The sequence below is a fragment of the Diceros bicornis genome, chromosome 15, assembly GCF_020826845.1.
Source record: "Diceros bicornis minor isolate mBicDic1 chromosome 15, mDicBic1.mat.cur, whole genome shotgun sequence".
Classification (NCBI taxonomy): domain Eukaryota; kingdom Metazoa; phylum Chordata; class Mammalia; order Perissodactyla; family Rhinocerotidae; genus Diceros; species Diceros bicornis.
The window spans coordinates 53,810,327-53,827,075 of NC_080754.1; the positions used below are offsets into that span (position 1 = coordinate 53,810,327).

The window sequence follows — 16,749 nt, forward strand, 5'->3', positions numbered from 1 at the left end:
AGGTTGCAGTATCAAATACATCAGTATCATCTCATTGCTAGAAGCTGAGTTGTTGATTAGAAAACTATCTGCCCACTCCTAAATCTGGGAAGACAAGGCTTTTCTTGATTGTAGACTCCTTGAGAATTTCTTGAAAACTATGAATCTGCTATCTCCACCCTGTCTCTCTCTCTCTTTTTCTCTCCTGCGCATGCGTGCGTGCGCGCGCGTGCGCGCACAGACATATCTATATGCAATTTTAAGGGTGGAGGCATCACTTCCCTGAATTCACTTCATGGGCCCTCACACTCCAGGTTTAGAAGCTATTATTCAGTCAGCTTGATTTCCTATAGGCTCTTACTTCAGGAGAGGAAAACTACATTCTCTCCTGTAACACATGAACTGCTAAGGAATCTTCTATCACCTCAGCTCTCTCTAGTTGAAGAATTGGGTTCAATACATTGCATATAAAGAGGACTTACACGTTGAGTTTCTTTTATCTTGATCTATATTTGCCTTTATCTCATCAGAAAACGGATTGTTTTATTTTTCATGTTCTATAGAAATGATACAAAATAATCATCACATAAGCTAAGTCTTAAACTCACAGGTACTTTATTTCAATAATAAATGCCTTGGGATTAGCTGTTTAAAAATATTTCCAAAAGGTTGTACAAGTCCCAAGTACTTTAACATTACTAACATGTTATGATTTTTACCCTGAACAAATTAGGGCATCTGAATCAAATAATGCAACTGGATTTTTTTCTTGGACTATTTAAAATAAATTACTCAACACCCAACATGCCAGGAATATTTTGAAGCTACTTCTGTAAAACCAACCTTACTTATTGAAGAGTTAGGATAATATTTACATCGTCTCACTAGGTATCCTTTGAAAAAGTGTCTAGTTCTCACAGCAGGCACTCGTTTATCCTCTCTTCCTTCTCTCTTTCCTATATGATTTATTATAATGGGACATATTGAGATATTCACTCAACACATTTATTGATTATCTACTCTACAAGGCATTGTGTCAGATGAGATGGGGAATTCCAAGATGTATAAGACAGGTCTTCTGGAGAATATAATATACTATTGAAGATAAGACATGGACCAGAATAACATAAACTTAATGTTATGACTGTATTTATAGTTTTGCTCGTAGAAGTTAAATACATTTGTTATATTTATCTGGCAAGTGATAACTATATTTTACCTCAGAACTCCATGGTAAATAGAGGATTCAACATCATCATTTTAAAAAACGTTTATGGGATAATATTTTTTAAATTGATGTTTATTTCCTACCAGACAAGGCTGTCAAATTTGCATTTTTGATGAAAACTTCAGTTATTCCAAGAGCCTTCAAAACATCTTTTAAATCAATTTCCTGTTCCACTGTGAACCTGGAAAGCACATAGGGGAAAAGTATTTAGTTCCAGCATCCTGTTACCCGGGACGAGAGTAAAATATTAGATATGTTGATTTTAAAAGCCTGTTTTATAGAGGAGAAATTATGCTAAAACTGGCTTTTGACTGCAAGTAGTATTTGATTGTGCTTGTAAAAAGAAGGGGCGTCAAAGAGAATAACATATCAGAATAGTATTAAATTATTAAGAAGGAAAAATATATGATATGGACACAAAACCATAATATATGGTGGAATAAATGAGTTTTGAGATCAAGAAACATTACTATCGACTATGTAAAACTTGTAAATGAGTAGCTTTCAAAATCCTTTGCACTAGTTAAGTAATATTTTTGATTTTTTAAGCTAGTAATGATAAATCATACATTTATCCAAGGTATTTTATTCTCTTCTTAGTATATTGATCAACTTCTCACCTTATGGAAAGGGTTACATAAGAGCCAAGTTTTGCTGTATAACACTTCAACTCCATACAACTCAGAGAAAGAAAACATAAAATCTATCACATTATAAAATATATATCTTCATGGTTATATTAATCTCTAGGACATAAGCCTGTTCTCGTGGTAGCATCAGGGAAAAACTGCTAATCAATGAAAGTACGTTAAATATTACATCTTAAAAACTATGCACTTTTACAATTATTGTTGAGTTTTTTTAAACAAAGAATAAAATCTTTATTTTTTGTTCTAATGGACTTTATGAATTATTATACATAAATGTGTATTACTTTTGTAAGAAGAAATAAAACATTATTCAAAAACTTAATTGAAAATAAGTACAGTAGTCACAAACAGAATATTAATTTAAAAAAAGTTTTCCACAGAAAGCCAAATTGGTCCTAAAATGAAATCTCTCCCAAACCAATGAATTGTATCACCCACCTTTCTAATGAAAGATATGGACCAAATGTGGCTGCATTAACAAACAAACGCATTTTTTTAAAGCAAAGGCTTTTACTACTTTTTTATAAAATGTGAAAACAACTGGTTAGAACTAAATGTTTCCTTTTTTCCTAAGATGTTGCCTCTTGATCAATACAGATCATAAATATAACTTTTTAGGCAATGGGCTGTGTCCTTAAAAGAGCTGTCTGTGATAGTCACTAAATGTTACATCAGCATCCTTTCTATTGTCTGGTTTTAGGAAGAATGACAAGGGAATGATTGCTATAAACAAGACTCAGACACCAAGAGGAATGATCAGGGGAGAACAGTTTTAGCAGGTCCATGTTTATGGAAAAATATGACCAACAGACGAGGAAATGTGTAGCATATATACTAAACTTAGTGAATTTTATCTATATCCAACACTTGAACTTGGACTTACCATTGTTTATTTTGTTTTCTACAAAAAGCAGATATTGATTGTGAAAGTTGAAAGGGAGATGAATAGGAAAATATGGAATGTCTCAGAGAATACATTTGACAGCTTGATTAAGGTGTTTGTGTGTGTGTGCTTTATTATTATTATTTATTTTTTGATCACTTATATGGAGCTTACTATATATCAGGAACTGTTCCTATAAAAAAAACAGATTAATTTAAATATCACCACAGCCTTTTGAGGTAGGTATTGTTATTAGCCCAGTTAATAAAGGAAGAAACTAGGGGCAGAAAGATGACATAACTTGACCCGGGTCGCACAGCTAACGAGAGGCAGAGCAGGAATGTGGATCCCGGTGGTGGTGTGCGTGCTGATCCACCTAAACTAGGCAAGTAAAGGAGGGCAACAGCAGGGGATTCTGTTTGCTTCTTAAAAGGAACTTGGTTGGTTTCACAATTCCAAGGCTGGCTGTTCAGGTGAGGATGGTAATGTAGCCAGATTAAATTTGGGCAAGTTTCTTAATTTCTGAGCCTCAGATTTGGCATGTGGAAAATGGCAATAGTAGCACTTACTTCATTGTATTGTTGAGGGGATTGAATAAGGTTTCTAAAAGTCTTAGATGGTGCTGGCATGTAGGAGGCAAATACTGTTAATAGTACTTATTATGTTGCAGTTATATATAACATTCACATTATTACAGATGTTAAGGCATTGTATATTTGCATTTTAGTTGGTGGAGTAATCTGACTAAACAGCTGGATTAATTTCTGCTACTTTGCAAATCAGTCAAATCTAGTGTCTTTTTCATTTTAATATGTGTAGTATTTGGCATAGGACAAAATACATAAGTTGAAGTGAAATAAATTCTAGGTGTCTGTGAGTGTTTGTTCAAAGTGGAAGACAGGATGTAAACAATTTCCACTTATCCATTCCTCATCTTTTTTCCTTTTCAAATTATTGAAAAATAGCTATTATCCATTTACTATCTCTTTCCTCTTAACATAGGCTAATACTAATGTACATCATCATTATCATCTCCCATATACTGAGTGCTTACTATGTCCCAGGCATAATGCAAATCCTTTTATGTATAGTATCTCATTTAATCATCCCTATGCTAATCTCACACAATCCTATGAGGCAGGTACTGTTATTTCTATTCCACAGAAAAACAAACTGAAGTTCAAAAAAGCTCAGCAACTTGCCCTAATCACCGAGCTAGTAGGTAATAGAATGAGGGTGTGAGCTAAGGTCTTTCTGACTGCAAAGACACTACTCATTATAATTCTAACAATGGCTTATTTAAAAAACAAACAAACTACAGGCAGACTTTACATTTCACCTGCTGAATTTAAAAATAAAAAGCCACAACACTGCTTTTTTAAAACCAAAAGGCATGCCTGTTTTAAGACAGGCATGCAATGTAATCACACATTTGCAACTTTCTATCTGAATAAGGTGAAGAGGTATGTAGAGGGCAGAAGCCTTGGAGACTGAGTAGCTGTGTGGAGCAAGTGTTAGAAAAGAGCAAATAAATATTACACATAAGGAGATTTATAAAATTTATAAACAATTAAGGAACTAATCAAACACTTTGTAGAATAATAATAAAATAATAATAATAATAATAATAAAAAGCACCCATTTTAAAGAACAAAATCAGATGGTTTATGTATTGGTTTTCTTTTACAAACATGAAACTGAAGTGCTTTATTAATAGACAATCATTTCTTTTTTTTTTTCTTTTGTGAGGAAGAGCGGCCCTGAGGTAACATCTGCCAATCCTCCTCTTTTTGCTGAGGAAGACTGGCCCTGGGCTAATATCTATGCCCATCTTCCTCTACTTTATATGGGATGCCGCCACTGCATGGCTCTACAAGCAGTGTGTCAGTGCGTGCCCGGAATGAGAACCAGGGAACCCTGGGCCGCCACAGCGGAGCACGGGCACTTAACCACTTGTGCCACCCGGCTGGCCCCGACAATCATTTCTAAATAGCAGGATGGTTTCCGGTTACAAAATAGAGAACCACTTTATATCCTTTGATTTCTAGCACTCTGATCACAAATGACAAATCTGAGACTACAAAAGTCTCAGTGGAAAGGGGCCGGGGTGGTGGTGCAGCGGTTAAGTGCGTGCACTCTGCTGTGTTGGCCTGGGGTTTGCAGGCCAGGATCCCGGGTGCGCACCGAGGCACCGCTTGTCAAGTCATGCTGTGGCAGCGTCCCATATAAAGTAGAGGAAGATGGGCACAAATGTTAGCCCAGGCCCAATCTTCCTCAGCCAAAAAGAGGAGGATTGGCATCGGATGTTAGCTCAGGGCCGATCTTCCTCACGAAAAAAAAACAAAAAGTCAGAGTGGAAAGATACTATGGTCAGGTAAATCCTCATTCCGAGTATGAAGATATTTGATTTTAGAGAAATCTTCTTATACCTAAGCTATATCAGTAAAGACTGAAAAGCAAGAATATATAATGAAGAGAACCATCATTAGAACCAAGTTCAAAAAAAGTCCTAATTAGAGAAAACTATATATAAAGCTACCCATAGATTAACTCAAGATAAATATTAGGACTTAAAATGTACATTGAAAAGTAAACAATAACAGTAATAATAAATAAAAATTAATTATACGATGCTTACTCTCTGCCAAGCATTATTCTAAAGTGCTTTATATATATATATATATATATATATATATATATATATTTTTTTTTTTTACCTATTAGCCAAACTATTTTTGCTGCCATGAATAAATTGGAAGAATATCTAGCAATCTCATTTAAGTCTTAGAGATATATGACTGTGCATAAACCTTGTGGTATTTCACTGGATTGGTGATAACACATAGGTCTAGCAGTCTTACCATCTCCTGAACAGATTCTTGTATTTTGGATAAAAATGCAATTTTAATTCAGCATCTGATTCCTGTAGGATTTATTGTTCAGGGGAAAAAACAACAAAAATACAAAGGTAATTGCCCCTTCTCCCCACACCAAATGCCCTATACCTCTCAAGGAAGCATCTTAAAGCTATTTGTATAAAATCTGGTATAACAGAAAGTAGAAGGACCTGTCAAGCAGGACAAGAATGTGGTCAAATCACAGAAATGCAAAGTTGCATTTTCAGAGTAACATCTCCATATGAAGCAAACTATTCAAACCATTTAAGACAGACATTTGCGTAAACCTAGAGCACAGCTATTAGAAAATGTTTACCTTTCTAAGATTGGGTCACATAAACCATTACCCTCACTGAGCATTTAGTGGATCCTAATGCTGTAAAATGGAGGGAGAGGATAGTTTTCCATTGATTACCGACACACAAGTATGTGAAAACAGTCAATCTCTTAAAAAGGGAAACTAAATTTTTCTTATCTAGCTATTAGTCTCCCGCTCTATGCAGAGGGAGAGTTCATAGAACTCTTACAGAAATGGATACACGGTCATTAACTGTGCCTAGTTTAGTAACAGGCATTAATATTGAGCAAGCAAGCTAAACTATTTCATAATTGAAGAGTATCTCTTAGGAAATGAAAATTTAATTTTCTTCTGCTGCCACGTTCAATTCCAGGACAGGACCTGGAGGCCACATTTTCTAGTGAATACGGTTGAATTAGAATATGTGATGCTTATTAAGTATTCATTTAGAATTCTGTTAAAATACTCCTAAACAACTGCATCCTCATAGAATTGAAGCATTTGGAGATGCTGCACTTAATTCATAGAATTTAATAAGGGAAGCTTTAATACTGTACTGGATTTCTCATATTATCAAAAGGAATTCTTTATAAAATGCAAAAAAAAATTCAAAATCAATGATAAAAGGTCACTAGATGAGATTTTTACATCTGATGTAGATAGTTATTTAAATTTAATGTTTAAAAGTAAATTGTTCTTTTAGAGTTAAAATACACTGTTTATATATTAAGTATGTAGATGTCAATTATCATACACAAAAAAAACTTGGCTTTATTTGTTAGATATTCATCGGCTACCTCTCCTTGAGAATAGACTTATGGTGGAATCTTTCTACATAAATGTATTGTCACGGAAAATTATGCAAGCTAAATATCTTAGCCAAAAAGAAGAAAAGTAAACCATTTGGGTTATGATTACCTTAATTTTTACATGTAGACTAAGAAATGTATGGCTGTATATTATGTGTGGTTACATATTATGAATATATAACACTAACAAAATGTGTAAATATACTTCTAGCCAAAACGTCTACAGTTCCAAATAGATCTCCTTCATTAACATAAGCAAACATCAGCTAAGTTTTGGGAAAAATAAGCATTTATAGAAGATGTAACTTTTAAATGACAATTCCTAAAATTAGAATGAACATGAATGAGTTAGAGTTTTTAGTAATTCAGTTTTAATACTAATGTCTTATTACCTTTCAGTGTTCATTAATTAATTATTAATAATTAATGATTAATAATTAATCATATATGTATAATTTTCTTAATATGGAATGCATGTTAGAACTGTACTTCCACATACACACACACATATGTTTATCGTGTTTATTTTTGTCTTGTTTTCTAGCCTAAAATTTATACATTATGTTTATAAACTTGTTGTTTGTGTTTACTGGTCTAGCTCCCCTACTAAGTTTTAAGGTATTCAAGAACAGAATAAATATCTTCAGTTGGGTTTGGTTTTCCAAACACTTACGGTATCTCTGTTATGGAGAAGAGAACTGACTGCATGCTAGAAGAACTTGCAGAAGGAAAGCAAGACCTACCAAAAGGTAATCTCATTGTGGGGTGGTAACATAAATGTATTGTCATAACAGGGAGGAGCACAAGTGAGGTGAAAGTGAGGGTCACCTGCTCCATCAGGTGGTCTATGGAAGGCTTCCTAGGAGAGGTGGTGCCAGAGCTATACCCCAAAGGCTAAGTAAACAATATCTGGCAAAGAAATGTGAGGAGGGCATTTGAGGTCAATGCAACAACGTACATAAAGGCTCAGAGGCATGAAATATTTGTCTGTGGCATAACTACAAGCACATGGATAGTACATGCTACAAAATGTTTGATGTGGTAAGTGGCAGAGCTAGGGCTGAGGAAGTGGATAGCAGTCAGAACATCAAGACCCTGCATAGATTTTATTCTTGCAGCCACAAGGAGAATGTTAAGCTTCTTCTTGCTTATTTATGGTTGCATCTTGGCACTTAGCACAGTGACTTGCTTGCACTTCTTCCAGTAATGTTGAAGATTATTTTCTCTCCAGCTATAATCAACTTTAAATATTAACGAAATACAGAAGACTGTCAATGCAAATGATATTCAGAGACAATCTATTGAAAAATCTTCTAAAATAAAGCTAAGAATATTGACTGATATCTGAAACTAGGTCCTGGTAAACAGTACTGAATGAATCAATGTGAGCCTGTATCTCTGTGCAGGACTGCATGAAAATGAAAGATTACTTTTAAAAAAGGAGGAGAAGGAGCAGGAGAGGAGGAGGAGGAGGAGGAGAGTAGCGCAAGACTTAAAATTCAAAAGCAGTGGCAAGAGTTGCTCTGGGCCAGGACCTTCATTGATATCCCGCCCCAGGTGCTATTGGAGGGAGTCACACAGCAGCCTCTCACCTGGGCAGGTACACTTCCACTTTCTGCTTCTTCACCGAATTTGCCCATTCTTCAATCAGCTGTGCTTTGACCAATGGCTCCAGAGTGGCCAGTGGAACTTCCTGTCTGGACAATACCAACATCATACTTATCTCATCTCCCTCATACGGTATTTCTAGGACTTGGTAGATACCACCAGCTTCATTGGAGCCATCACTAAATTCTCCTAAGAAGAAAAAAAGAAAGATCATAAAAGGCCCATACCAAGGCTTAAATAAAAGGGTTAAATTTGTTATAACTTTCTTCCAAAATAGTGTTTAGAATATAAGAAATTCAGGCATCCGAGAAAAAGAGGGTTTATTTAAAAATAGGCCCTGAAATTCAAGTAAATCCTTAGCCCTGCAGAATTTATTTTATTTTAGAATCCCCAGAATTATTTCACACTTGTCATAACATGTTCTCTAGACTTGCTTTGTATTTTTAAATGAGATACTTCAAATGAATATATATTTAAAGGATATCATTAAAAACAATGAAAAGTCCTGGTTAGAAAAATAAAGCCCTGGATCCAAGTTGGATGTAAATCACATTTATCAATATCCACTTGATTTCTTTTTTTCTTTTTCTTTTTTTGTGAGGAAGATTAGCCCTGAGGTAACATCTGATGCCAATCCTCCTCTTTTTGCTGAGGAAGATTGGCCCTGGGCTAACATCCGTGCCCATCTTCCTCCACTTTACATGGGATGCCACCACAGCATGGCTTCACAAGCGGTACATCATTGAGCACCTGGATTCGAACCTGCGAACCCCGGGCCACCGAAGTGGAGCGCGCGCACTTAACTGCTACACCACGGGGCTGGCCCCTCCACCTGATTTTTAAGAAGGGAAAAATTGATCCGTAATACCTGGTACTCCATTGTTACCACAGCTAAAAGTTTTGAGGCCAAGGTAGTGCAGCCAAAATGAAATCTATTGCATTCTGCAATAGTTACCTAGTATATTTTGGTGATTAAGACCTCCAAATTAGGTAAATAAGTAAGTTACGTAAAGTTAGGCTTTGTGTTCTATGAACTTAGCTAAATTGACTAGGCTTTCACAAAAAAATAAGAAAGTCTTTAAAACAAATGGTCCTGCCACTACTTTAAAATTTCCCCCATTTTCAAAAAAAATGTAATGCTTCTTTTGTGAATATTTTCCTATAACTGACATAGGTACTTTAGACATCACATTAAACATTTTGGTTCTTAAATAAATGGATATTTTTCCCTTCTTATTTTGACTGTTAATTTGATTAACTGTGATTATAATCTTTTAATTTTACAATGTATTTTTAAATAGAATAAACTATTAGTTCTAACATATACTTCGCTTACAATTACATTTCTGTTTATGACAACAAATTATTGTGGTTCAATATAGTGTATAGGAAGGAGTAACATCCTAAACTTCTGAAAAGTCCAACAAAACATCTTTGACAATAACGCCGATATTGAGTTATATCACAAATTATAGGCCCTCAATAAATGAAACTATGAATGAATAATGTCTGACCATACATACACAAGTCTGAAAGCAAAATTTTAAAGGAAAAATTATAATTCAAAAAGTAGTGAGGAGTCCAAATCAAGAGCTGAGCGGAACATATGGTTCACTGAAAACCACCCCAAAGCCAGTGACTTTTGGAGTAACTCCGAACGTTCTTACACAAGGTCAGATATTTTCATTTGAATAAAGCCACTCTGCAGGTGTGATCAGCTATACAAATTAGGGAAACATATTGGAAAACTGTTAATGCATATAATATTCACTCGGGATCTAATTAAAGGCCTTTGAAAATGAAGCCAAGGAAATTGAATTGTAGCCCAAACTAGATTGACAAGAAACTTGAGTAATGAATATTTCATGTTCTTTCTTAGAAATTTTTTGATATACTGTAAGAAGAGAGAAATAAAAGCCAAAATGTCTTACCATAATAAAATTCTCCTTGTTGATACATCATTGGAATTTGGACTTCACTTTCATCATCTTTAGTGAAGGAAAACGTTCTAGTATTTTCGGGTCTAAACTGTGACTTCCAGTTCCCCTTGAAATAGACAGCATTGATGAGGGCCAGATGAGTGACAGCGTCAAAATCCCTTGGGGATACCAAATCTTTCAACAGACCTATTCAGGAAAAAATGAACAGATGAAATTCATATTAAATTGGAAGGTGAAAGGGGCCCAAAGGTTATCAAATTACCATCTAATAGAATCATCCTGAAAAACTGTATACCATTACCAAATTTACAATAAAAATTAGAAGTATCGTAGTTTCAAAGGAAAAATGTCACACACACAGACACAAAATTACAGATTAAGGTCATCTAAAACACTCACACCACCTAAAATAGCACGAGGAGCAGCTTACACTTGCACAAACTACAGAACCACATACAACAGAACCTCAGGCTTCACCACTTGCATATTGCAATTGCAGTGATATATTGCATCACTTGCAATGATGCATATAAAATTCTTAACACAGAGTAAGCACCCAATAAATGTTTCTAAGTTTATTCTTGAACAATGTACATGATTAAAATGTCGTCCAATTGAAACTTTCCCCCATGTATATTGGATATCTTTCTAACAAATATAACAACTGCTTTTGACTAGGTGAAAACAGATGAGTGAAAGTCAATTTAACTCATGATGCCTTATTTTCTATCATCTGAAATATTCTTTTCCAAATCTATTTTGAAAGACATTGGGTCTTTGTTGATTGCTAAAAGTGTTTAAAAATTAAGAGTTTGGAAACAAACAGCTTTAATAATTCAATCTATTCCAGGTGGATTATTATTCTCGACTTATTCTTTGAATGTTAAAAACAAACAAACATAGATTTCTTTTATTCTACGTTTTAATCTCAGAGTTGAAAAAGATAGGACCAAAATTTGCTCGGTATTCTCTCATTTTATTACTCATAGCACGTTTTTAGGTGCTTAAGAAGGTGCCTCAGCATTGTGCTGATTATAGAACGTAGGGTATGTGATTGGGGTTTTTTTTTGTTGTTGTTCCAACATAAAATTTATTAAATTAACATTATTTTGCAAGTTTTGACAATATGAATTAATTTAATGAACAGCTGTAGTTATCTTCCAATTTGGTGTCATTTTTTAGATTCTAATTTCAATTATTTTGACGGTAAAATGGCAAAATATAAAACATTTGGAAAGCTTAACTATGTTTTAAAAACCATGAATTAGAAATAAAATTTAAAATAATTGCATCTCTTTCTAATTCCTCTCCATTTATTTGGGCTTTAAAATGGGCTGCTCTTTTTTAAAAGAATCCAAGGCAAATATTTTGATTACCAATCATTCTGTGGTTTGAAAGCCAACAAACATCTTTAAACTCTGATTTTTAACTCTCTCTTATTCTATTTTAATTATATTGAGAGCCACTAACTGCCATTCTAGCTAGTATCTAATTTATTAAATGCACAGCTCAAGAAAAATTCCATGCAGTAAAGATTATGATACAGAGGAAACCCATCAATTGGAGAGCACAGATTTCAGATTAATTTATTAATGCCAAAATTCTACACATGTCAAAAGATTTAACTTCTTTCTCAAATGTGTATTCATAAACAACGCTTCTAAAAAGACTGTAATCTATACAAAATAATTATTAGATACTCAAGTAAATGCTATCTAACATGGAAAATGCAAAAGGAATGAAGGGACAAATAATTTCAGCAGTAAAAGAGAGTTAAAGCTAAGCTGTTAGAGGAAAAAAAAAGGAACCAAATGACATACTATTTGTGTTATTCGCCACCCACTTATTGATATGGTTGGCGACAGCTACATTTTGACTGAAGTCCACACGATCTACTTCTGCATTGAAGTATTTTTTCATCATGTGCAAAAACTCATCATTGACGTGAAGTTCATTTTGCACAAAGAGGGAATTGGCGATTTTCATCACATATTGGCTCTCTTCAGCAGTTACCATGTTAGAAAGATCCTTCAAGAAAGAAAATTCTTCACCTGCAAAATGACGAAGGACAAGTTTATTAGTGGAACAAACACAGTGAAAGATCAAGGAGAGCGGAAGAGCACCAAAACACCGAGGGAGATTAAAGAACAGTGGCTGGAGGAAAGAGCACTGGTTCATTCCCCACGTTGACATGGTTAGGAGGGTCCATATTTGTGCTATTTTTAGGTGTTCAAATTAACTTTTTGCAGCTTAGTATTATCAACAGATATTATTTTTTGTTTTAATCGATATCTCAGTAGAATCTATAAAATCGAGATTTTTTGGTTGTTTTCTTTCAAAGTACTTAGGTTGCTTTTGTTAAATTAGTCACTTTATAATTATCGGGAATGAGAATTAAGTTTAATTATGTAATAAAAAAATGAAAATATTCCTTTAAATTTTACTTTCACTGGACTTTTTTTAACCTTATAACTAGGAAAATCCATTGTTGAGTTCTTAACTTTTAATGAGTTAATTCACATGTATATTAGAACATTAAAATAGAAATCATACATCATGTTAAAGTGACTACAAAATGCCTTTTGGCTAGAAATTTTCTTCAATACATATAATTTTCATAATAATTCAACATTTCAAAAAAATTCTTGGATGCTATTTAAACAATGAAGATACGGTTGATTTTAAGCAAAAATTTCTGTTATTCTTAGAAAATCATGTTGCTTTTCCTAATTGCAGTCATCACAGTTCTAATTTTTTATTTATTTATGTGATAATTGATTAATATATGCCTCTCCTGCTAGACTGGAAACTCCATTAGAGCAAGAACCATTGGCTTTGGTTTTCACAGTGAGGTTTATTTAAATAATAGTAATAATAATATATATAATTTCCTTAGATTAGTTTAGGCAGGGATGGAGCCAGGAATTAATACCTTTCTTGGGTTTCCTAATGTTTCTTCTAGCCATACCACTTCAACGAGATCACTTTCTTATCCTGTGTAAATACTGCTGCCTCTGGCATAACACAACATAACTGAGTTGAAAGTTAAAGTCAAATCATCTTGAGAAATCAAACTTAAGCCCACTTACCATTTTTCAGGCTGTCATATCCCATTGAATGACGGATTTCTCTCAGTGTAGACCCTTGGGCCCCAAGTTCCATCATTCCCATTGCAAGGGTGACACTCAATGGAGAGAAAAGAATATTTTCATCTTCCCCAGTGGCTCGAAGATGGTTATACATATTCACTGACAACTCAGCAATGGTTTCATCAGGGACAGTGACCCCTAAAGCCAAGCTTTGCAGAACCAGCAAAGAGAAGAGCCCAAGGAAGGTCATATTGGAATAGTTTCAAGCCTAGAAAACAATAATTTACATATTCATTATTACTTATCTCAGAGAAATGGAGTGAAAGGTAAAAAAGAATAATAAGAATTATTTCTTGGCAAGAACGTAAACCAAAAGTTGTTAAACATAACATATACAGTGTTAATAGCTCTATAACAGAAGCCCCATTAAAGGATATGTTGGGAGATCCTATTTTTTAAAACTCAGTTAATAGTCAAATGAACAAATAGCATCGCTAAGTTCTGAAGATACTCCCAGGAACAAGATAGCCCTGGTCCCCGCCTTCATGGGGTTAGGAGGATGTATAGATACATATACAAGTAATTATAGAACATGTTTGGTGAGGCTAGTTTATCAATTTTTCATAGCCTCACCATATATATATTGGTCATGATTTTGAAACAATTTACTCTAGCTTACACTAAAGTACTTATGTCCAGGACAACTATAATGAAAATCAAAAGATATTTATAGGGTTTTAAGATGAACTAGCGAAGTTAGGCATTTGAAAATGCCACCTCATTCATTTACTACAATTTATAAAATTAATGCACCATACAGCTGGGTTACCTACTGGTAGGAAGAGATCAGACACACACCTGCCATGAGCCCCAGTTTATCCAGCCCAGGCTGCAGAAACCCACAGGAAGTGGTAACCCAGAGAAAAAGCAGATTCAGCACATCCTTGTGTGGTTTTCCTTCCACATTGCTTCCCTATGAGGCTGCTGCTTCCAGTGACATTCTCTGGGCAGGGAGGATCCTCCTAACATCGTCCTTTCATGCTCAGTCTTATGTTACCATTTCAGCTTATACCAACAAACTGGTGATTCTATTTAAATGAATATTTCTAAATATCAGGCTCATCTGGTTCTTGAACAATTTCTCTTGGGAAGAGAAAGCAGTGTCAGTGCCCAGATATCTCTGAATAATGTTTCCGCCTCTCAGCCCACCAGTGTTGCAGAAGCCCTGTCTCCCCACAGACAACACACAGTGACTGGCACACACTGGGGACAGGATTCCCTCTTTCCTTGTACTCTCACACTTTGCCTGTCACTGCAGGCATCTGAGAGCCAAACTGCCCATTCAAACAATAAAGTAGCTTACCTGCTCTTGATTTTTTAAAAAAAAATCATTAAAACAACATGTGAAGTCATATTGAGCAAACACATTTGGAAAATTATATTTTAATTAGTGTGGAGCATTAACAGTCCCCGTTACTCAGTTAACAGAGCGCATACACATTTAACTTCAGCCCAGTGTGTTTGCGACAGAGTTCTGAGTCAGAATGTCCTATCAGTCCTTTGGCAATTTCAGAGAACTGCCTGGTCATTTTGTAAGTCCTTCACGTTTTAGGGTTCAATATGAGGTATCAGTTTTTTGTTTGAGAAGTTCCAGGCCCTCCCCACCCCTGGCTTCTGTATTAACGTTTAAAAAATTCTTGCTAGTTTAAGAAGGGGAGGCTCAGCCTGTATGTAAATATAGGTTCTCACACCTCGTGCTGTGAGGGGGCAAAGGATCGCTGCTGGTGGGGGACCAAGTGCAGTGCTGCAGAACAGCGTCTGTCATGCATGCAGCGTCGAGACAGAAGCCAGGTGCCCAGGGCACAGCTGCCCTGCGAGTCTACTGTCTTCAGCCATGGACGGGAGGCTGCCTTGGCATTCTCTCTTCCTTTTTACTCCAGAGAACTCCAGGAAAAGGTGGAAGTAGAATAGAGGAGATTTCTCTCTCTAGATGCAGATGGAAATTTAGCAGGTACTCTTCTAAGTTGAGAGAGAATTTAAGACATCCAATATTTAATGTTTAAGATGTAATACTATTTAGTAGAACTTTGAAATCTAAGTCAGATTCAAAAGCCCATAGTTTTAATCATGACCCTATACTGCTGTCTGACATGCCATCTTAACTTTTACCCTGCAAAGACACAAACCTGGGCCTCACTACTTTCATTTAATGTTATCTAGTATAAGATCAAGAAATTAAAGTCACTATATGATAGTAGTATCTGTCATTCAATAAAACAACTATTTGAAAACCACTTCATTTAACATGAGTATCAAATTTTAGGCTAATAAAAAGGTTTCATTCATATAAAACAAAAACCAACCTATTGCCAAACAATAAGCATTCCAGAAAACAAGGCCAAGTCTATTATATCCAAGAGGCATTTTTATTTACAGAAGAATGCACCATGAGATAATAATAATAGCTAACATATGATGTTGACCTTTGGCAAGTCATATGCATTCTCTCAGTCTTTGCCTCCTCATTTGTGAAATGAAGATACTAGTCCCTACTCTGCACAATTATTGAAGAAATAAATGAAACAGTGCATGTGCTTGATGCACTCACTTTAAGGTACAAGTTATACTAATAAAGGACATTATCATTAGAAAATGTGTTGCCTAGGTTTGTGTATTTGCTAAGTCAAGCAAGAGGCTATAGAGCCCAAATGAGTATTTTATCATTCCTGTTAGCCCACCTAATGGAGTACTATTAGCCATTCATTCAGCCAAGATTGATAGAGGTACCATGAAGATACCAAAATGTATGAGGACAGGCTCTTGTCCTCAAGAAACTCACATCATTGTGTAAGAGTGTATGATCTATTACAGTGGTTCTTATCTTTTTAAGAAAAGAGATTCTTTTTAAAAATCAGGAGAAGGATAAATCGTCTCTTCAGAAAATGCAGGCACATGGATAATGGAACATACATTCACTGGCCAGGATGTTTCCTCATCTCAGGTTAGGAACCCCTGGTCTGCAGCAGATGGTCCAGATGCAGAAAGAAGCCATGTTTGATAGGCCCATAGCTCTGCAGCGTTTCCTTACCGAGGGAAAGAGATGTCAAAACCACTAACGTATCTTCAGGCTTCTAGAGGACTCCTGGAAAGAACACCCATATGTTTGTGAGAGGGCTTTTCTCAGGGAAGTGAGCAGTGGGCTACTATTCTGCCAGGAAATTAGGAGCCGTACGGCTGTGAATGGTGGGAGCAGGTCATATCAAGAAACTCTTTAGAAAGATTTAAAGAACTCTGCTCTGGAAACATACATTTTGATCCATAATTAAGTGATCTTTCCTCTTTTTGAAGGTAAGATTTCCAGTGTGCAA

At 35.3% G+C, this 16,749-nt stretch overlaps 1 protein-coding gene across 3 annotated transcripts in view; it reads right to left on the reverse strand.

The window, feature by feature from the left end:
- The window catches only part of SERPINI1 (serpin family I member 1), an 81,090-nt gene that overhangs the window by 12,705 nt on the left and 51,636 nt on the right, over positions 1-16,749 (reverse strand). For 2 of the 3 annotated variants that reach the window (XM_058556402.1, XM_058556401.1), the window contains exons 2-6: positions 13,382-13,649; positions 12,113-12,343; positions 10,284-10,478; positions 8,337-8,541; positions 1,291-1,388 (exon numbers count right to left, since the gene is read on the reverse strand). In XM_058556402.1, coding sequence (XP_058412385.1) covers positions 1,291-1,388; positions 8,337-8,541; positions 10,284-10,478; positions 12,113-12,343; positions 13,382-13,631 — 979 coding nt within the window. In that variant the 5' untranslated portion in view covers positions 13,632-13,649. Of the gene's footprint in view, positions 1-1,290; positions 1,389-8,336; positions 8,542-10,283; positions 10,479-12,112; positions 12,344-13,381; positions 13,650-16,351; positions 16,408-16,749 lie in introns of those variants that run through there. The other variant, XM_058556403.1, reaches the window with a different exon arrangement.